This window comes from Sesamum indicum, linkage group LG5, assembly GCF_000512975.1.
Source record: "Sesamum indicum cultivar Zhongzhi No. 13 linkage group LG5, S_indicum_v1.0, whole genome shotgun sequence".
NCBI lineage: Eukaryota > Viridiplantae > Streptophyta > Magnoliopsida > Lamiales > Pedaliaceae > Sesamum > Sesamum indicum.
Window position 1 is genome coordinate 18,304,513 of NC_026149.1, and position 19,688 is coordinate 18,324,200.

The window sequence follows — 19,688 nt, forward strand, 5'->3', positions numbered from 1 at the left end:
AAAAAAAAAAAAAAACAATTGCAGGCCTCGCTAAACCAGTAACCTTGCCCCCTCAAAACTATTTGCATTGCAGTCGCCACACCCAAACCACCATTCCTTCCACTCCCTCTCGCTATGCCTTAACCCCTTTCCCCAACTCTCCGATATCACACCTCCCTCCCCCGGCCCTTTTTCCGTAGTCGCCACACCCAAACCCCCTCCCCAACTTGTGCCATCACCCCTTTACTCTTTTGCTCTCTCTCTCTATATATATATATATATGTATATCCATATATATAATGGTAATTATATAACATTCACTACATATAACATATTTTAAATCAATATCAATATTTAAATAAATATATATAAGGTAAATTTATAGTTGTAAATCTAGACCGTTGATTTTGAATTAAGTAAGGTTTAAGCCATTGATCTTAAATTGAATTTGGAGCTTGGTTTCAAATTAGATCCAACGATTCTTAAATGATTCAAATTAAAAACTAAAAATAATATAAAAGGCGCCTGTAAATTGCTCTTTTTTCACAAACACGGGGAGGTAATTTGGTATTTTTTCATAGGGGGTAATTTACTCATTTCTAATATTACCGGTGGTAATTTGCATTAAACCCTATATACATGCATATAACTTAAAATTATATTTTTTTTATATTATATTTTTAACGGTAAATGCTATATTTGATTCCTAAAGTTTTTGTTTAAAATATTTTTAGTCTCTTAAGTTCATTTCTTGATTTTAACATTCTTAAATTTTAAGTTTTGTCTCTGTTTTGTCACTTTGACAATTCTTTGGTGAAAATATGATTGGAGTTTGACTTTTTTGAGGGCAACTGGTCGGTTTAAGTTTTATTTTATCACTTTAGTTCCTTAAATTTTTAAAATTATCGAATTAGTCACTTTTGTTTTTGTAAAGGAAACCATTTTTTTTTTATATCTTTATATGGTATGATGTAATTATCTTGTATGAAAAATGAGAACTTTGAACTTTTCTGGACATAATATTAACATATTGCTTAACTTAAAATAAAATAGTCTCTTTTTTTAATTTTCGAAAGGGACAAAAAATATCAAAATTATAAATAAAATTATAAAGTTTATCTAATCTAAAAATATAATAAAAAAATTGATGTTGGTTCTTTAATCTTAGGAGTTAAAGATATATCTAATAAAAATAAACATTAACATCTACAATTTTGAAGAAGAAATTGGTTAAATATACTTTTAATTAGATTATTAAGTGGATTTCAAATATATATATAATTTATTTTAAGAGGGTTTTTAAATTTATTTTATAGATCTTTTTCTATATTAAGGAATGATTTTGGAGCTACTTTAGGAACGGTTAATTTTATCTTCATGTTAGGAATGGATTGTTTATACATTTAGGCATAGTTTTCTTTAAATTCATTTTAGGAACGGTCAAATATTTAAAAATTATTTCTATAGTTGATTTTCCTTCCACTTTTCATTTGGCGCGAAATTAAATTTGTTTGGAACTGATTTAGGAACAGTCAATATAAATTGCCGTTCCTATATTTTGATTTTCCTCATTTTTTCTGTAGGATATTGTAATATATTTACGCACGTTCTTTTTTACTGTTTCTGTTTGAAATTTAATATTTTTCTCAAATATTAAAGAACAGTTATATTTAGGAACGATTTTAAATGTGACTGTTCCTAGTAGGAATGGTTTCGGAACGGTTTTTTCTATCAATGATCATTCCTAAATAGAACAAATACTTTATAAAAATACATAATTAATCATTAATTTATACAAAGGTTATCTGGAGATGTCTGATTACAGAAATGCTTAACTGTCATTCATAATTATTAGCTTCTTCAGTCTAGTAATCCTCATCAAAGCTATCTTTGTCAGACTCGTCATCAGATTCACAATTCCCTGATCAGGATGCACCTGCTCCTTGTTGATTAGCAACAAAAAGCTCAACGACTAATTGATACAATTTAGGTCATGCAAGTCATAATTATAATTGTCCGTCACAATTTATGGAATAGGCATTGTTTCATCCTCTTGAAATGCAACTTCAGTCCATTGAAAGTCATCAATGACTCTTTTGGCTTTTGTTTTGCAGACAGACATCTACTCCACTTCATCTTTGTTCATGCAAGGGTATTCCGTGTAGTAGACTTGTACTGCTTGTTATGCCAGGCTGAAAGATTTGTTTTTTTGGTATACTTTTTTGAAGTTAACATCAACGATGTGATAATGAGGATGTACCTTCATACCTCCCACGAGATCGACCCAACGGCATTTAAACAGAACGATCTACATGTTTGGAATAAGTGGGTAATCTAACTGAATTATCTCTTCGAAAATCCCATAAAAATCACAATCTGTGTCTTTATATGATGAGCTTTTGACACACACCCCATAGAAGTTCTGTTCCTAATGTGTTTTTTGAAACGAGTTTTGAAACGATCTTATGATCCTTGCTAAATTCCACCTTTTTTTTTGTAATGATGATTTCATTGAATTGTTAGACATATTTGCATGCTTAATTTTGGAGGTGTTAGTTCGATAAAATTGAACAGATGAACCAAATCGAGCTGAAATATCGATATGCAAAAATATTATATGAAATGCTTGCCGCAAAGGAAAGATCTTCTATGATTGATTGCACGGTCCTCCAGTAGTTATATGCAGGAAGACAACTCAAACGAGAGAGAGAGAGAGAGAGTTCTTCAACTAAAAACATAGAAATCACCACAAATTCCTTGTGGTCAAGATCCATCAAACTGTTTACGAAGCCAAATTACAACTAAAATTAAAGCTATAAAAATTCGTTAAATCCCAGAAAATCATTCTATGAACAAGTAAAAAAAGAAAAAAATAGATCGAACAAAGTTTTCTTTAAACCAAATCTACCTTAATCTATCTATTTATTCTAAAATTTCCTTGGAACCAAAGTTGCTCCCGACTCCACAATGTAATCGTAACGCCCGGGATCCGATTTAATGAAGAAGTCAGCACGACAGGAAGGACATTGAAACTGAAACCTGTAAATCTCTACGCCAAAACACGAGTCCTTTCCAGCTTTCTCTTTCAAACCCCAAAATCTGTCACCTTTGTACGTTTGCCGCCCACACTCGTTGCAGCAAAGCTCAAACGGAATACGCATATTCACAGGTGCTGCGGCAGTGCTCTTCACCGATTTCTCCATTTCGAATTTTGCTACGTAGTCAAAATACTTGCTGAAGGTAAAAGGATAGATATGTTTTCTGTCTGTAGATGGTATTGGTGTATATATATATAGATACGTATATGGGCACCAGCGGAGAGGAGAATTTCATGTTGACTCAGATTCTAACTCTGCTGGAGTTGTCCTATTTGAATTGCAGTCTCCTCCGTCCGAAGAGTATTAGGATTAGGAATACATGATTACAAGAAACATGTAGTCCACTGTAGTAGTAGGCTTAGAAGACATAAATTATGATGAAATATTATTTTTTTGAATGAAAGCTCTGAGTTTCTTGTTTCATGATACTAGTAAATACACGTGTGTTTGCGTGGGACGTAATTTTTTATTTTTCATTATATGTAAAATAGATTTTGTATAAAATAAGATTTATGTCAGTATTTCATTCTTTTTTCCAATCTATTATATAAATTGTATTCTACAAAAATTAAATATTCAAGAAATTAACTTATGGCTTCTCTCGTTAAATAGTTATCCCACATGAATTATGGAATAATACTAATGATTGAATTAAAAACCCATTCCGTATTTATGTTTTGTTTTGATTTATAGACTAGTCAAGATAAAATAGAAAACGGTTAGCCTGATTTTTGGACAACTTTTAACTACTCATGAAATTCTCGAAAGTCAAAAATAGTCCTACAACTTGTAAAAAAAGTCTTTTTTTGGACCTTTCTACCAACTTCACTAGAAAATTAACGGAAAAATCATGTGTAAGTTAGGTGGTTGTTATCTTTTAAAGTGGATGGGAACAACCACATTTTCAGAACAAAAGGAAATGGCCACAAGACTTACGCGATTTTTTCAGTCAATTTTCTAATGATAGTTGATAGAAATACTGAAAGTAAGAATCCTTTAAAATTGTGAGAATAATAGAACTGAAAGTGTGTAGAGCATAAACTATAAGATGAAAAGTGAAATTTATCCTTCAATTTCTCTTCCTCTTTACTCTTAAAGGTAAAAGTTATACTTCGTAAGGTGAAGCAAACTTGGGGAATATATCTGCGTGATGAAAACATGGATAGTGCAACATGCTTTATTAAAATCTCCTATTGTATCAAAAGGAGAAATCATATTTTTTGTACCATAATTTTTAAAAGAAACATTTTTGGTCCCATAATAAATTTTTGTAAAAATTTTAATGAAAAATGCTACGTGCTTAGCACGTGTATATTAGGGCCTTTACTTAAAAAAGTAACATTCTATACACTTAACAGCCAGTGAACTGAATCATTATTTAAGACATGATGCATGAATATAAACCCAATTTTATCACTTTAGTTATTATCAAATTTTATTGAAGTCCTAATTCCAGCAATACAAACCATTACCCTCTGGCCGTTACCAAGGGAAACGACTACATGACTTATACGTTGTTTTTTTGGTCAATTTTCTGATAAAAGTTGATAGAAATACTGAAACTGAGAATTTTTAAAAAATTTTGTGAGATTTTTTTCAGATTTTCTGTAAATAATAGAACTCAAAGTATAATCCGACAATCAATAAGATCAAAAGTAAAAAAGTCCTAAGTTACGTGACGAAAAATACTATTTGCCCGAAATCCAAATATTCTTAAATTCATATATGCATGTAATAATTGTAACAACATTACTTGAGTTTAATATTCGAGCAGGATAATTATTGGTACAAGCTGCCAAGCGAAAATGTCTAATTAGTATGGATTAAAATATTGGTTTAATGATGACAAGATGCATTAGCGTAATTAAGGTTTGGTGTCACTTTCCATTTCCGTAATTAAATATTAAAATTTTAATAATTTTGAAAAAGAAAGAAATAAAAACATATGTACTACGATATTGCTCCTATATAAATAGGTCTAGAAATGAGCTAGTGAGCACCACATCAGTACACTAGCAATAAGAGAAAATCCTTAATTGTGTACTTAAGTTGGTAATTCCCTTCGACTTATAATGGGAATTCCAGTTGTTGATTTTTCAAAGGTTGATGGGAAGGAAAGAGCTGATACTCTGGCTCTAATTGATCATTACTGCCAAGAGTGGGGATTTTTTCAGGTACTCAAATGACGATAGTATGGCTTACTCTATTACTGTATGGTATGTTAATTGATTCGTTTCTTGATTTTCGCAGTTAATCAATCATGGCATCTCTGAGGACCTCCTGGACAGGGTGAAGAAGGTGGCCACTGAATGCTATAAGCTAGAAAGGGAGGCATGTTTCAAGAACTCAAAACCAGTCCAGTTGCTAAATGAACTGCTAGGAAAGAATAGTGATGAGAAAATAGAGAATGTGGATTGGGAGGATGTTTTTCTGCTCTCGGATGAGAATAATGCCGAGTGGCCATCAAAAACCCCTGGTTTCATGTAAGCACAACTTTATTTTAATTATGTTCCATAAGATTTACTTTAACTATAGTTTTCGTTTACATATGAATAGCTATGTTTTGGTTGATATGAAAATATATGGAACCAAGATAACATATGCATACAATAAACTAAATTTTTCTTAGAGTAGGAACTAGTCCATGCATACATCAAATGAAATTTTTTTTCTAATTGTTTAACTAATTATGTTCCTTACAATAGAGAAACCATGAAGGAATACAGAACTGAGCTGAAGAAATTAGGACACAAAGTCATGGAAATAATGGATGAAAATTTAGGTTTGCCAAAAGGCTATATTAAGAACACTTTTGATGGTGGAGTAGAGAATACTGCATTTTTTGGTACCAAGGTGAGCCACTATCCACCATGCCCCCACCCAGAGAAGGTTAATGCTCTCCGAGCCCACACTGATGCTGGGGGCGTCGTCTTGCTCTTCCAAGATGACGAGGTGAAAGGCCTTCAAATGTTGAAAGATGGGGTTTGGACTGATGTGCAACCTATGAAAAATTCTATAGTGATCAACACTGGTGATCAGATTGAAGTTTTGAGCAATGGGAGGTACAACAGTATTTTACATCGTGTTGTGCCCCAAACGGATGGACAAAGGAGGTCAATTGCTTCATTCTACAATCCGTCTCTCAAGGCAACCATAGCACCTGCTCCACAACTACTCGGTCCCAAAGTGGAGAATAAGGTGAGCGAAGTTGCCAAGTACCCTAAGTTTGTGTTTGGAGACTACATGTCTGTTTATCTTGAACAAAAATTTCAACCTAAAGAACCAAGATTCCAAGCTGTAAAAGCTGTGTCAGAGTCTTAAACAATTGATGGAATGTTGCATGGGACTTTAGGAATGTGTATTGAGAAATGATGCAGTGTGTGTGTGTGTGTGCACGTGTGTGTTTGTGTTATGAAGATGGGTGCAGGGTTTGTCCTTATAGCAAAATAATTTATTTGAGCATATGCTTGTACGTTTATGAATGATGTGGTAATAAATAAAGTTCCTATCTTATCTTTTATCTGGAATAGTTCAATTGTTAATGTTCAATTGTTGCTATATTTTCTCAATAAAACCTAGTAGTCCTTATTCAGAACTTATTCGTATGTCAAAAGTTCTTCAGGCATGGACTCCTCCAGCAATATCCGAGATAGAGATTTATTCAGAACATAAGTTTGGTTCTCGAAATCGATGACTATCCTCAAATTTCTCAACCAATAAGAATAGTTTGTTCCATCAAAATTATTTACCTCAAGTATGAAATTAAGTGGATTCTTAGACATCTACAATATACAGAAAAATCATAATAGAATATCATAATATTGTGTTCTAGTTAAGGACTTGGACTTCCGTCATTAACTCTTCAAATATTCCTACAAAAGCCAATTACTCTCAAATGGGGTTTCGAAAAATCTTTTCCTAGTGGGCTTGAAATTCTACATACTCCGATTTTACAATTTATATGGAAATAGCCTCATGGGAGGTATCCATTTTTATTCTCGATCTATGAGATCCCAACATATTTTGCCTCACTTTTTTTATGCGATTCTTAGGACTCCAAGCTAATCAAGATACCTGGTGTTAGACTCAATCCATCAATCAAATCATAGCGCAAACTATCCCCCATGACTCATGAGACAGAGAAATAAAAGTGTATCATCTTTGTTCACAATAATAGTACAACTTAATTTCAATGCAGACGTGCTAGGATTCGTGAGACCACATATGAATGAAATCAACTTTCTCACTACATTACTGTGGGTACAAGGAATGGAAATTACATTACTTGGCATTTGATCTAATCCATCAACAAAATTATAGCGTAAACTATCGGCCTCCACGACTCATGGGATAGGGAAATAGAAGTGTATTCTCTTTGTTTACAATAATAGTGCAACTTCATTTTAGTCCAACCATGCCATGAGATCACGTATAGGTGAAATTAGCTTCCTTACTACATTATTGCAGATGGAAGGCATGGAATAATAAGCCTTTATTTATTTTCATTTTTACTGTCTAATATTTAACTTGGTTTAATCAAGTGAGAGTTATTTATTTATATGATCGAGACCTCATCCAATTTTAGTATTTTGCATGCATAATATTCTAAATACTAAAAGCATTAATAGAAATGCATCCCACGCAAAAATAAAAACGTAGCACATCCCTGTTGGATGATCACAAATCCAAATACCTGTGCGACCCACTAAGCCCGCAGTGGATCTATGGTTAGTCTAAGTGTGAGCATACACTATTACAAGCTTTTTAACCCATTAACATGCAATGATCCTTGTAACACCTTTTTATTTTTTCGTCTCCATCGTGGGCTCCATCCTTTAGACCTCTTCTCCGAAGATCTCATTGGCCAAACCATGGCCCTCTCCATATGCCTTCACGTTTGAATTTGCTCTTTATCATTATTATAAAAAATAAGAAAATCTCTCTATAACCTATTACACTCATTACAATTTAAAAAAAAATTCGAATCAGCAGTTTAGGGGAGTACATAAATAGGGATAAATCAAGCCTTAAAAATTTTAGGCTGAAAACAAAGAGATAAGAAATAAGAGGCGCACATGCTCCAACCCAACAGAAAATAAACCATCAAAAAAGTCCAATGGACTTCATGATCATCCATGTTAATCCAATTAACATATAAGCATGAAATATTTCAAATAATCACACCAACATATAACGCAAACCATACAGTACATAATAATTAAGCATGAAATATTTCAAATAATCACACCAACATATAACGCAAACCATACAGTACATAATAATATCTAATATCTTATATTAATTACACATCCAATCTAAGAAATATATAAAATAATGCAACTTAATTATGGACATACGTGCAACCTATGCAAATACTAATCTTATTTGAAAAATCAATTCAAATTAATTTTAGTAATTTAATTTTGAAAAATACCAAATCTCAACCAAAATTAACTATTTTAAAAAAATAAGCAAAATATCAAAAAAAATAAAAATTTTGAAAAAATAGAGAAAATCGGTCAAGGCCGGCCGATAGCCAGGCATGAGTGTGCATAGGTGGATGAGCATGCATGATTCTTGCCATGCCCACGCTCTAGCCACTGCCCGCGTGCCAGCCACCCGGCAGGTAGCGACTGTTTTATGTGTTTTTCGAGTTTTTTTTTTCCTGCAAATTCTGAAACAACAAAAAACAATAAAATTTCAAAAATTTCAAATTTTAAAAAATTTCTCATGCCCCGAATTAAATGAAAAATTAAAACATATAAACCCTAGATTTAAATATGAAATTAAGCACACGAATCATGCTTCCAGAGTTGATAAAAACATCTAAAAATGCCGATTCATGCAATACATGTTAAGTTTTAGGCCTAGACACCAAACCAGGCTCTGATACAACTTGAAGGGAGCAGGTCGACCCAGGAACTGCTGAAAAAGAGCGAAAAATTAAAAATTAAGGATTTATCCATATAAAATCTTAATCAAGGGTTGTACCCTTGATCTTTCCTCGCATCCAGTGTACAATATAAAATAAAACACGACGTTAGAACCCTAAGAAAAAAAGAGATGCAAAAATATAAATAGAAATTTACCCTCATCATTTTTCTTGTACGGCTGCAAGAGTTGACTCCTCTCCTTCTCTGAACCCGTTCACTTAGAGGGTTGAAGTGTAGAGCCCTTCAAAAGATAGTCCACATCAGATCGTGAGAAGATGGATCTAACCCTCTTGCTAGAAAGTATTAGATCCGGCGGAAGAAATCAAAACCATTTTGCATAATAGATTAGTGTAAACGATTTCTTCTTGTTCCCAACTTGAATCTAATTCAAGGAGAACTCAAAGTCCATAGAAATGGGGAAAATTTGCATAAGCTTATGTTGCAAAAAGAGAGAGAGAAAGAGCCTTTGTTGACATGGTGTTATGGTGTGCTTAAAAGACCAAGTCTTTAATACTCCCACACACCTAATATTTGGATTGGGCTTGTTTTAAATTGTCCAACAAATTACATCATGCCTAATAATAATCTATTGGGTTTATTATTTAATCTAATTAAATAAAATACCAAATAAAAAACCCAAGTGAAAATTTAATTAGTCCAACTAATTTAATTAAGCTATCTCCATTATTTAATGAGTTCAATTGGTTAATTAAACAAGCCCATCTAGCAATTAATTAATGAGTCCAATCCAAAAATTAATAGCTCAAGCATATTTTAAATTAATCCTAATTTAAAAAGTTGAGCCCAAAAATTTAATTAATCCAATCAATTAATTTGTTGGGTTATCCATTCAATGGATTATCCCAAATAGATGATCCAATCATTTATTTTCTCCATAAATTAATTTAATTAATTTCCTCCTTCCCACCTCACAAAGCCCTTTTCACTTAGTTTTCGACTTTTCGGTAATATCTTAGTGGATGAATTAGTAGTTGTTGTTCTTTTTTCATTAGTACCTTCAGTAGTTCCTATCCATGTCATGTTTCTTGGGTTATTTACAATTATCAGTACCCAACCAAAGAGCGACTGCGGTTATCCCTATCCCATAGGTACAGAATCAATAGAAAATATTTTGTTCTATATGAATCAATCTTATAACATTCGTTTCCGATACCTCCCAAGGAAAATGTCGAATTGGATCCCAAATTGATGGGTTAGTGTGAGCTTATCCATGCAGTTATGCACTCTTCGAGTAGGAATCCATTTTCTGAAAGTTGATATCTATCTACTGTGATGTATGTAAAATATGACAAATGTGGAGTGTTTCTATTGATCGGTCATATAGGCCAAGTTGGACATCCAATTGCTTCGATTTGAATTATTTGGAGAATGCCTTATACATATATCAAAAAGATGGCCAGTCAAACATATTTTATTTCTCAATTCAATAGAAGCAAATAGCAACAAATAAAAAACAGCGAAATGAAGAAGAAAAGGAACCCACAATTGGAAGAAATCTTGGCCGTGTGCCAGCATATTTTGAAAACTCCGGCATTTTTCACTTTTTTGGGATCACCACATCCAAGCCACATGGCTGCTGCGCCCGGAGTAGAACATTTGCTGATTCTAGGGCTTTAAGCCTGGTTTCCAAAATTACATCGAGCCTCACGTTTTCCATTAAGCGTGCATCAGTTTAGCGGCGGGGGATTACTAAGTTTTCTCCAAAGTATTGTAATTTCCTCGATCTTCCAAAAGACGACTTTCTAAGTTTCAGTATGAGTAATCAAACGGGATCTAAATAGAACACCTTTCAGGAGTATCAATACCGTGACATGAATCGTAAATGCATGGATTTGATGTACCAAAAAATCAATGGTTCCTAACGGAATAGGTAATAAAGCCACTTTGTCGCCCGTTGCTACAAAATCACCACCCACAGGTAAAGCACTGTTTTGGTGTGGGCCGCGAGAGCAGTACCAAATCAAGGCAAACTCTGAATACTAGATATGACCTCAAAATAATAAGGGTCAAAGTCGGTCAGTGAGACGATGGGGGATAAGCTTTATCGTCGAGAGGGAAAGAACCCGGGCTAGAACAGAACTCGGGTGAAAAGAAACTTTTTACAAATAGTTGGAGTCCGGACACGAGGTCAAATATTAAGAATGAATCATAGTTCAAATATTTCTTAATCTAGTTCATATAGTTTGTGTTCCGGCAAAGTAGAACCATCTCTATCGTGGTGACAGACCTATTCTCTATACTATCAATAGAATCAATTATAACACACCCTTCATGGGCGAAATTATAGAAGATATCCTTTAAGATCAAACAATTCCATTGAATTGAGTATGATTGTATGTGTGATAGTGTTTTCAAGGATAGAGGCTAAGTCATAAAGCTATAAGTAATACAAGGGGCGTAGCATGTAAGTTTCAGTAAGAAATAAGAAATTACTAGATTCGAGCATCCCCGTTTTGGTCAGAACAAATGTACTAATTCTTTGATTCCAGTTAATAAGAGGAATCTTGAACTAAAAGATAGACCTTAGAAGCTAAAAAAGGGTATCCTGAGCAATTGCAATAATTGAGTTCATTGATATTCCTGGTAAGCCCGTCAGCAACTTCCTTTAGTGGAACTGGTGGCTATCTAGGTCAATTGAATCTTAACCAGTTTCTTATTTGTTCAAAGCTAGTCCCACTCGACTATCAAGCAAAGTGCTAAAGCTTTTTTTCTCTGCCTTTGGACACGAATGGATCTAACTTTTACTCAAGAGTGACTCGCTATAAATAATGATGGAATTTTCCAACTCTTGTCTTTAAACATCAGCATAAAAGAATGACATTCATAATAAATTCTCCTCATGCTAATAAAACTGAGTATCCGTGCTTTCCTATTTTACACTTGTGAAGATTATTTGCTTTTCCTCATTGTCCTTTGATCATAAATCGGTACGTACTTTCTCCATTTTAACTTTCAGTGATGCCACAAGACTTTACTCATACATGTTTGTGGGCTTATTCATGAGAGTAGTCTCTTACTTTTTGTCACATAACACGTTCTCATGCACATGCATAGGTACACATTCTCTTGACTTCTAGCTTTTTTGTGCTTTGTTTAATTCTTTTTCCTCAAAGATGGACTTCGAGGATCGTACCGAACCGTTCCAAGCGTTGTTATCCGAAATGGCGAGGACAATATCAAGGTAAAAGGCACCACCTAATGCATTCATGAGCTGGCCAGCGCCATCCATCTTTCCATGTCTCAATATTTCTCCAAATCTTTGCACATCCACGAGTGGTCTGAAGAGGTGAGAGAGACACGCTTCACCCTTGTTCAACGCTTCTTCTCAAACTAATGTATTGTTGTTGAAAGTCTTCCATACACGGCATCAAGGCCGATACCGAATTATCTCTTTCAAATTGTCACATTGCTACTACCGAGACTTCATGGAGGACTCTGCAATCCAACTATAGCGAAGTATCCTTTTACACTAATTATTAGGAGTGGCCGAAGACATGCTAGGCCACCATGCAAACATCCTTCATGCCACTAAGATCCATGCAGTTGCGCATGCATCTCTTTTAACATACGTCTGCAACAAACATGCTTGAAACCTTCTTTTAGGACTTTGCGGGACATCCGTAGACTTTGCGGCCTGCTTGTACGTAAGGAGTTTTACGATGAGGCCATCCCTTCCTCCAAGGACTTGCTAGGCGGCGAAACATGTAAGCCTTACGTTCTATGAAGCTGCAAATATTTGCTCTTCGCTTACCACTATCTTCCCAAAGACTCAGGTGAAGCCCTCATTTCTTATTAGGTCGCCTTTTGGTTCAAGGGACCTCTCCACTATGCAACACCTCTCTAATTCTAGTGGTGATGTTGATACTTCCAATCTACCTCGCTGCAAGGACCGTGACGAGCTTTTTACTATACTGTAAATCCCCAACAGCATACTAGACGAGATCTATGTGGCAACTTTTCTCTTGTGTTGGTTATGTAGTTTGTCCTTCGACACAACAAAGCTGCCAAGGTACTTGCTTCGACTTTCAAAGTTGCAACTAGAATGGCTTATGGTGAATGTTTTTCTTTGGCTATCCCATTTTGGCGAATATTTACAAGGCTTTAGGAACATGTATACTTCATCCGACTTGTTCGAGTCTTTAGCCGTCTTCCCTATCCACTATGTGTATGGCTAGATTAAACAGTATTTCGAAACTCACTTTTCCCTCAAACTTGAACCTATCAGAGCTCAAATGGTGATGCAGGGGAGAACGTGGCCAGACATTTTGAACCAACCGAGGTGCGTGATCCATTTCAATGCATCAACCCTTCAAGACTTTTGAATGTTCATTTTCATCATCTAGGCACGAGTTTGGTGGTAGACAACACAAACATATCTTGAGGTAACTTTTCATAGTTTTGCACTCCAGCTACCTAACGCTTCGGATCGGAGTGGAATCCATTATTAAAGCTTACAATCTCCACCACTTTAGTCTTTAGTTTTGTTTCTGCCAAGACGTCCTTGGGAGTTTGAAGAAGGAGATTTTGACTTGCAGCTTGGAGGAATTTGGACGACTTAGGCAATCCTGCATTTTATCAAGTACCTCATCTAAATTCTTAATACCGAACAACGTTTCTTCATTTCCCCAAGTCATGAAGGAGTATGTGGATTGGTGGGCCAAGTGCAATAGGACTCCTTTAGAGAACAATAAAGGAGTCTTTTTTAAACTCAATCATCCTCCGGATTTGGAGAATGGATCTAAAGATAATCGAGCGGTATCGATTTTTTAGGCTGGTACGACAAAACCTATTGGACCCACTTCCAAAAGGAGATATAATGTGGTTGTAGACACTCTTGTTACCACTTTGTCAAAAATAATGGAGTAAATTAATACTTGATTTTCTCGTGCAATGAAGACAACACCTGCTCCCGCTCTGGCGGATCTTGCCGCCCCGTCAAAGAACATTGTCCATGTCAGAAGGATTTCAACAGAAAACACTTCATCGTCTAGAAAGTCATCGGATATCTCCTATTCAGCTGGCATAGGGTGGTCAACTAAGAAGTTGGATTGAACGCAATGAACCACTTTGCCAATATTCTTCCAAAGAGCACAAGTCTTGACATCACAAACTTGACTAGATCAACCTAAGATATAAGTCCTATGACGTAACCCATGAAATAATGCCTCAACTTCTTGATGATATAGAACATAGCCAAGCAAACACTCCAAATGGATGAGTACTTCAACTCATTTTCAGTCAAAGTTCTTATGACGTCCATAGAATTTTCTATATAATTGAGAGACTAACTGTTAATTATTAAAATAATTTAAATTTAGGTATAAATAAATCATAGGTTCAAATTTTAATATACTAAAACTTGAACGGAGAAAATTTGAGCTCACTATAATATTTGAGAGCAAACTATATTAATTAAGAAATTAGATGGGATGTAATTAAAACTTTTATAAAAGTTTAAATTTAAAAAAATAATAATAATCAAAAAGGGGGAAATTGGCAAGTGGGTTGCCAACCCACCGCTCACACCACCTTTCAATATAAATATATATATATATATATATATATTACTGATAGGGCTGGCCCAATGAATTACGGTCCAAGAACAAGTTAAAGAGCCCAATGCGCCACCCCCTGTGCATGGCCATGATAATAGAAAAAGCCCATTGCATACAGCCCAGCGCGTTCATCCCAAACACGCATAGCTGGCCCAGTCCTCATACACACTTCACTGCTTGAGGCTTGCATGGCACACACATGGGCCCTCTATGTAGGCTCTCCTGGCTGTCAAACAGTACACGTGGCAGGAAGGCCTGGCATTCAGCAAACTCCTTGCGCACTAGGTGTCCGTCCCCGCCTTGGACACACCTTCTCACGCAAATAATCCTATCCATTTGCCACAGGAATATGGAGCATTATTAGTTCCATGGTAGAGAAGGATACTCTTCTATAAATAGGGGATTCATCCCTAGGCGGAGGGATACCTTCACCCAACAGAAATTTGCTTGCTACTCTACCACGCTTCTACTGCATTCATATACATGATTTATTTTTATTGCTCTATCATTACATCTTATTCTTTTAATGCTTATCATTATTTTGAATTATTATTCTTCAAACTCAGTACTAATTTGGGCGTCACAGTGCTAACGTTTTATTTTGTAGGTCTCGTTCTTTCGAATTCTGCTTTAAGCAATCCAGGCCCCACGCTTAAGTCGGAGTTTGCTGGACTCGTGTTGAAATGGCACGCATCAACTGGCGCTCCATGAAGACCCCCAACAATCCTACTAACAAGCAGAAGACCGTGGAGACACACGGCAGCAATCAACCTTTGCAGGTTGTTCGGACACCTCTTTGACACCAGTAGGAGGGTCCATCCCATCCTTTCCAGCTCTGATACTGCCTCCCAAGGCGACGAAACCGTTGGTCGACCTTCCAAGGCAAAGTACCTCATCGGATATTACATCAGGCGAGCTTTCTCCATCCTTGTTGGGTTCAATCCATCAAGTAGTCGCAGCGATTGTTCGGGAACAAATGGCGATAATGGTACCTGCTCACTTAGCCCCTGCGCTGGGAGTTGGTACCATACAAGGAGGATTAGAAGGACGCCCCCTAAAAGAAGGAGTCGTTGTAACGAGGGCCCCACCTACTAAGGTATAAGGGCTCCCTCCAGCAATTCCCCCAGATGTTCCCCAACAGTGGTTGGCTCGATTGGTGTCCTTCAAAAGGGCCTCCAGGATGTGCAGCATCAGATAGTAGGAATTCCAGGAGAAGAACAATAGGGTGTCCCATTCACAGACACCGTGATAGCGGACGAGTTTCCTGCAAATTGTCGTACCGCCACTATCGTTGAGTATCATGGGTCGACTGACCCCTAAGAACATCTTTTGTGTTTTGAGAACTCAACTCTAGTGCACAGGTATATGGACGGGATCAAATGTCGAGTTTTCGCAACTACCTTCGCCCGAGCCATTTAGCAATGGTTTTACCAGCAATAGGGAGCTTCCAGGAGTTTAGATCTCTATTCCTGCACCAGTTCGCTAGTAGTTAGAAACTTAGGAAAACGGAGCTTAGCCTCTTCGCCTTGCGCCAAAGGGATAACGAGCCATTGAGGGAGTACCTTCGAAGGTTCAACTCTGCGATATTGGAAGTACCCTCAGCCACACAAGAAGTGAAGGCCAGCGCTTTCTCGCAAGGCCTCTTGGATGGGGACTTTTTCAAATTCTTGGCCAAGAAACCTGTTTCAAAATTTGATATCCTCTTGGTTTGAGAAGCCAAGTATATTAACATGGAAAAGAAAGAAAGCCGGGGAGAAAAGAGGAAGGAGGCTAGGAAGGAGACCCTCTTCAAGAAATAATTCACTGAATTTAAGGACAAGAAGACACCCATCCACAGGATCCATGCTGTTTACACTCGTCTCACAGTGCCTATTACTCAAGGCCTCATGGAAATTGAAGGAAAAAGCCTGCTCTCCCGCCCCCGATTGTGAAGTGAGAAACCTCAACGTCCTAAATCCGACAAGTTTTGTCGATTTCACAATGATTACGGTCATACTACTGAAGAATGCGGGTACTTAAAAAGGAAGGCTCATCCAAACGGGTACCTCTTGGAGTACGTCTATTGGGAAAAAGCCTGGAAAACAGGACCCTATATAAAACAAGAGGCGAACCAAGGAAAAGAAGTGAAGATCTTACCTTCGGAGTCTTCACTCAATAAAGAGCTTACAAATATCTTTGCAGGAAAACCTTAAGCCAACGACCCTCTCACGAAGGGGGTCATACAAATGATCGTAGGACGACTGCATGGAGACGATTCCCAATATGCTAGAAAAAACACAAGTCAGAGAAGTGCATAGCACAACCACAAAGGAAGTTTGGGATATCGGTGCTATGGAGGATGCCCCCCTCATTCAGTTTGAAAGGGCGGAACGTTAGGTTCCTAAAACCCCACAACGATGCTCTAGTCATCACCGCGTTATTAGCCAATTACGAAGTGGGACACATCTTCATATATTTGGGAAGTTCTGTGGACATATTATTTGGAGGGACATACAACCAAATGCAGCTAGAAGACACCCCTCTACAAATATTGAACACCTCCCTTCACGGATTTGCAGGGGAGGTAGTCCACCCAAGAATCATAGACTCACTCCCTCTGACTTTAGGCACTAGTGCTACTAGGAGAACGTGTCTGTTAAAATTCCTGGTGGTGGATACCCCTTCGGCCAATAATGTCATTCTAGGAAGGCTCACCTCAACACCTTCCAAGCCGTGATATCCACCTACCACACGAAAATCAAATTCCCTACGTCAAGACGAGTGGGAGAAGTATAAGGGGACCCTCTCCAATCTCGTAAATGCTATGCGGAAGCTGTACGCAGGGGACAAAAGAGGAGTATGGATGAAGATCCTAAGGAGGCACCCTCCACCCAACGCGATAAAGGGGTACCTCCCAGCAAACGTGAAAAAAGAGACAGTGAAATGAGTGAAAATGAGAAGAAACCCTCCAAGGTCCAGCCAATCAAAGAACTGATGAATATCAAGATTATACTTAAAGCTCCAGAAAAAGTCACACCTATTGGTTCTCAATTAAAAAAAGCAACACGCAAAGAGATAATCAAATGCCTACATCGTAACACAGACATTTTCTCATGGTCTCCTCAAGACTTAGTAGGGATCGACCATAATGTCATAGCCCACCATCTTAACATTGATGCTCGTATGAAGCCAGTAAAACAAAAGAAGAGGCATTTGGACCTAAGAAAGACAAGGTTATCCAGCCAGAAGTAGACAAACAACTGGCAGTTCACCATATCGAGGAAATACAATTCCCGAACCTATTCAACATGGTGTTAGTACCTAAGCCTAGAGGGAAATGGCGAATGTGCATCGACTTCAAAGACCTCAACAAGGTCTGCCCTAAACATTTTTATCGTCTTCCTCGAATTGACCATTTCGTGGACTCCACGTCTGGATGTGGACTCTTAAGCATGATAGACGCCTCACAATGGTACATCAAATAATGTTGGCTCATGAAGACCTAAAAAGAGTAGTTTCATTACATCCGCTGGGACCTTTTGCTACGTGGCCATGCCATTTGGCCTAAAGAATGCCGGAGCCACTTACCAACACTTGGTGGACAAAATATTCCTTCCTCAACTCAAAAGAAACATGAAAGTGTATGTAGATGACATACTTGTAAAAAATAAAGAAACCTAGGATCACGCGGCAGACCTGGAGAGACGTTTACCGTCTTAAGAAATACTGGTGAAGCTCAACCCCAGTAAATGCGCATTTGTAGCGAAAGGAGGGTGCTTCTTGGGATTCTTACCCAGAAGGGATTGAAGCCAATCCCCTTAAAATCAAAGTTATTTTGACATGAAGGCTCCTTCCAACATCAACGAGATACAAAGACTAAGAGGGAGGGTGGCTGCATTAAGCTCTTTTATCTCTAAATCGGCAGAAAAAAGCCTGTCTTTCGTCAAAGTTTTCTGAAAGGCGAAAGATTTCAACTGGGATGACTCCTGCGAACAATCCTTTGAGGGTTTCAAGCAATACCTATCAGAGAGCTCCTCCTATTGGTGAAGCCTTCCCTAGAAGACACTCTTTATGTATACCTGTCAACCACTCCTTAAGCAATCAGTTCTGTACTGATTCGAGAAGAGGAAGGAAAATAAATGTTGATCTATTACAGCTTAAGAAACCGGTCAACAATTTCCATTGAGGTTCGCTTCTTCGAGTAAAGTGGGCTTCTCACAGCGAATAATTGATTGTGAGAAGACTACTCTCTTCGAACAATGGAGATGGCTTCTTCTAGTATAGGCAAGTATGAAATTTAGGACTTAGGGTTAATTTGTCTCAAAAAACTAAGATAGTTTTTTGAGTTTTTTTTCATTTCTATTTGGGGGGAAGAAATTTTAATTTTGGAGTCTATTTTATCCTTTTACTACAATTAAAAAATATTATTAGAAAAATCTCAGAAAACAATATAGTTTGATTCACCTTCTTTTTTATTATACAAAATGATTTTTTTAGTATCAAAATACAATCATAGCAAAGAATTGAAACGACAATTGTTTTAATTAAAATTATTGTTGTGTATCGAAATCCATAGTAAAAAGCAAAATTTTTGTTACGGGATATTTCTCCATGGTTGATGGAGAGGAGACGGTTGATGGTTTGGCCCAAATTGATCGTTGTTGTGAAGAGTGGGGTTTCTTTCAAGTATTTGTAGTAATAACAACGACTTCTTATTATACTGAAAAATTATTTTAAAAGAATGGTGTAGGTTTGATATTAGGATTTGAGAGACAAAAATCACTGTTTATTGTCAAATTATATCTAGTTTATACATAACTATGAATATATATATATAAATATCGTATGTTTAATGTTATATTTTTAAAAGATAAAAAACACTGTTCATTATCAAATAATGTCTCTTTTATATTATATTTATATATATAAGTGCGTGTATATATATCATATATAGAAAGTTGAAAAATAAAAAATGCACAGTTAAGGTATAAAAAATAAAAAAATAAAAATATTGGGTATATTTTGTCTTGTCTGTGGAAATGCTCAAAAACGAAGCCAAACATGAGGAGGGTATTTATATTTTTATGCTATTTGTATTATTCTATTTGTTAAACCCTCAACAA

At 36.4% G+C, this 19,688-nt stretch overlaps 1 protein-coding gene across 2 annotated transcripts in view; it reads left to right on the forward strand.

Annotated features, from left to right (window-relative positions):
- Positions 1-6,573, forward strand: part of LOC105162966 (1-aminocyclopropane-1-carboxylate oxidase 5-like) — a 26,773-nt gene extending 20,200 nt beyond the window's left edge. The window contains exons 1-3 of one of the 2 annotated variants that reach the window (XM_011081148.2): positions 5,097-5,251; positions 5,328-5,560; positions 5,783-6,573. In XM_011081148.2, coding sequence (XP_011079450.1) covers positions 5,150-5,251; positions 5,328-5,560; positions 5,783-6,398 — 951 coding nt within the window. In that variant the 5' untranslated portion in view covers positions 5,097-5,149 and the 3' untranslated portion in view covers positions 6,399-6,573. Of the gene's footprint in view, positions 1-5,096; positions 5,252-5,327; positions 5,561-5,782 lie in introns of those variants that run through there. The other variant, XM_020693719.1, reaches the window with a different exon arrangement.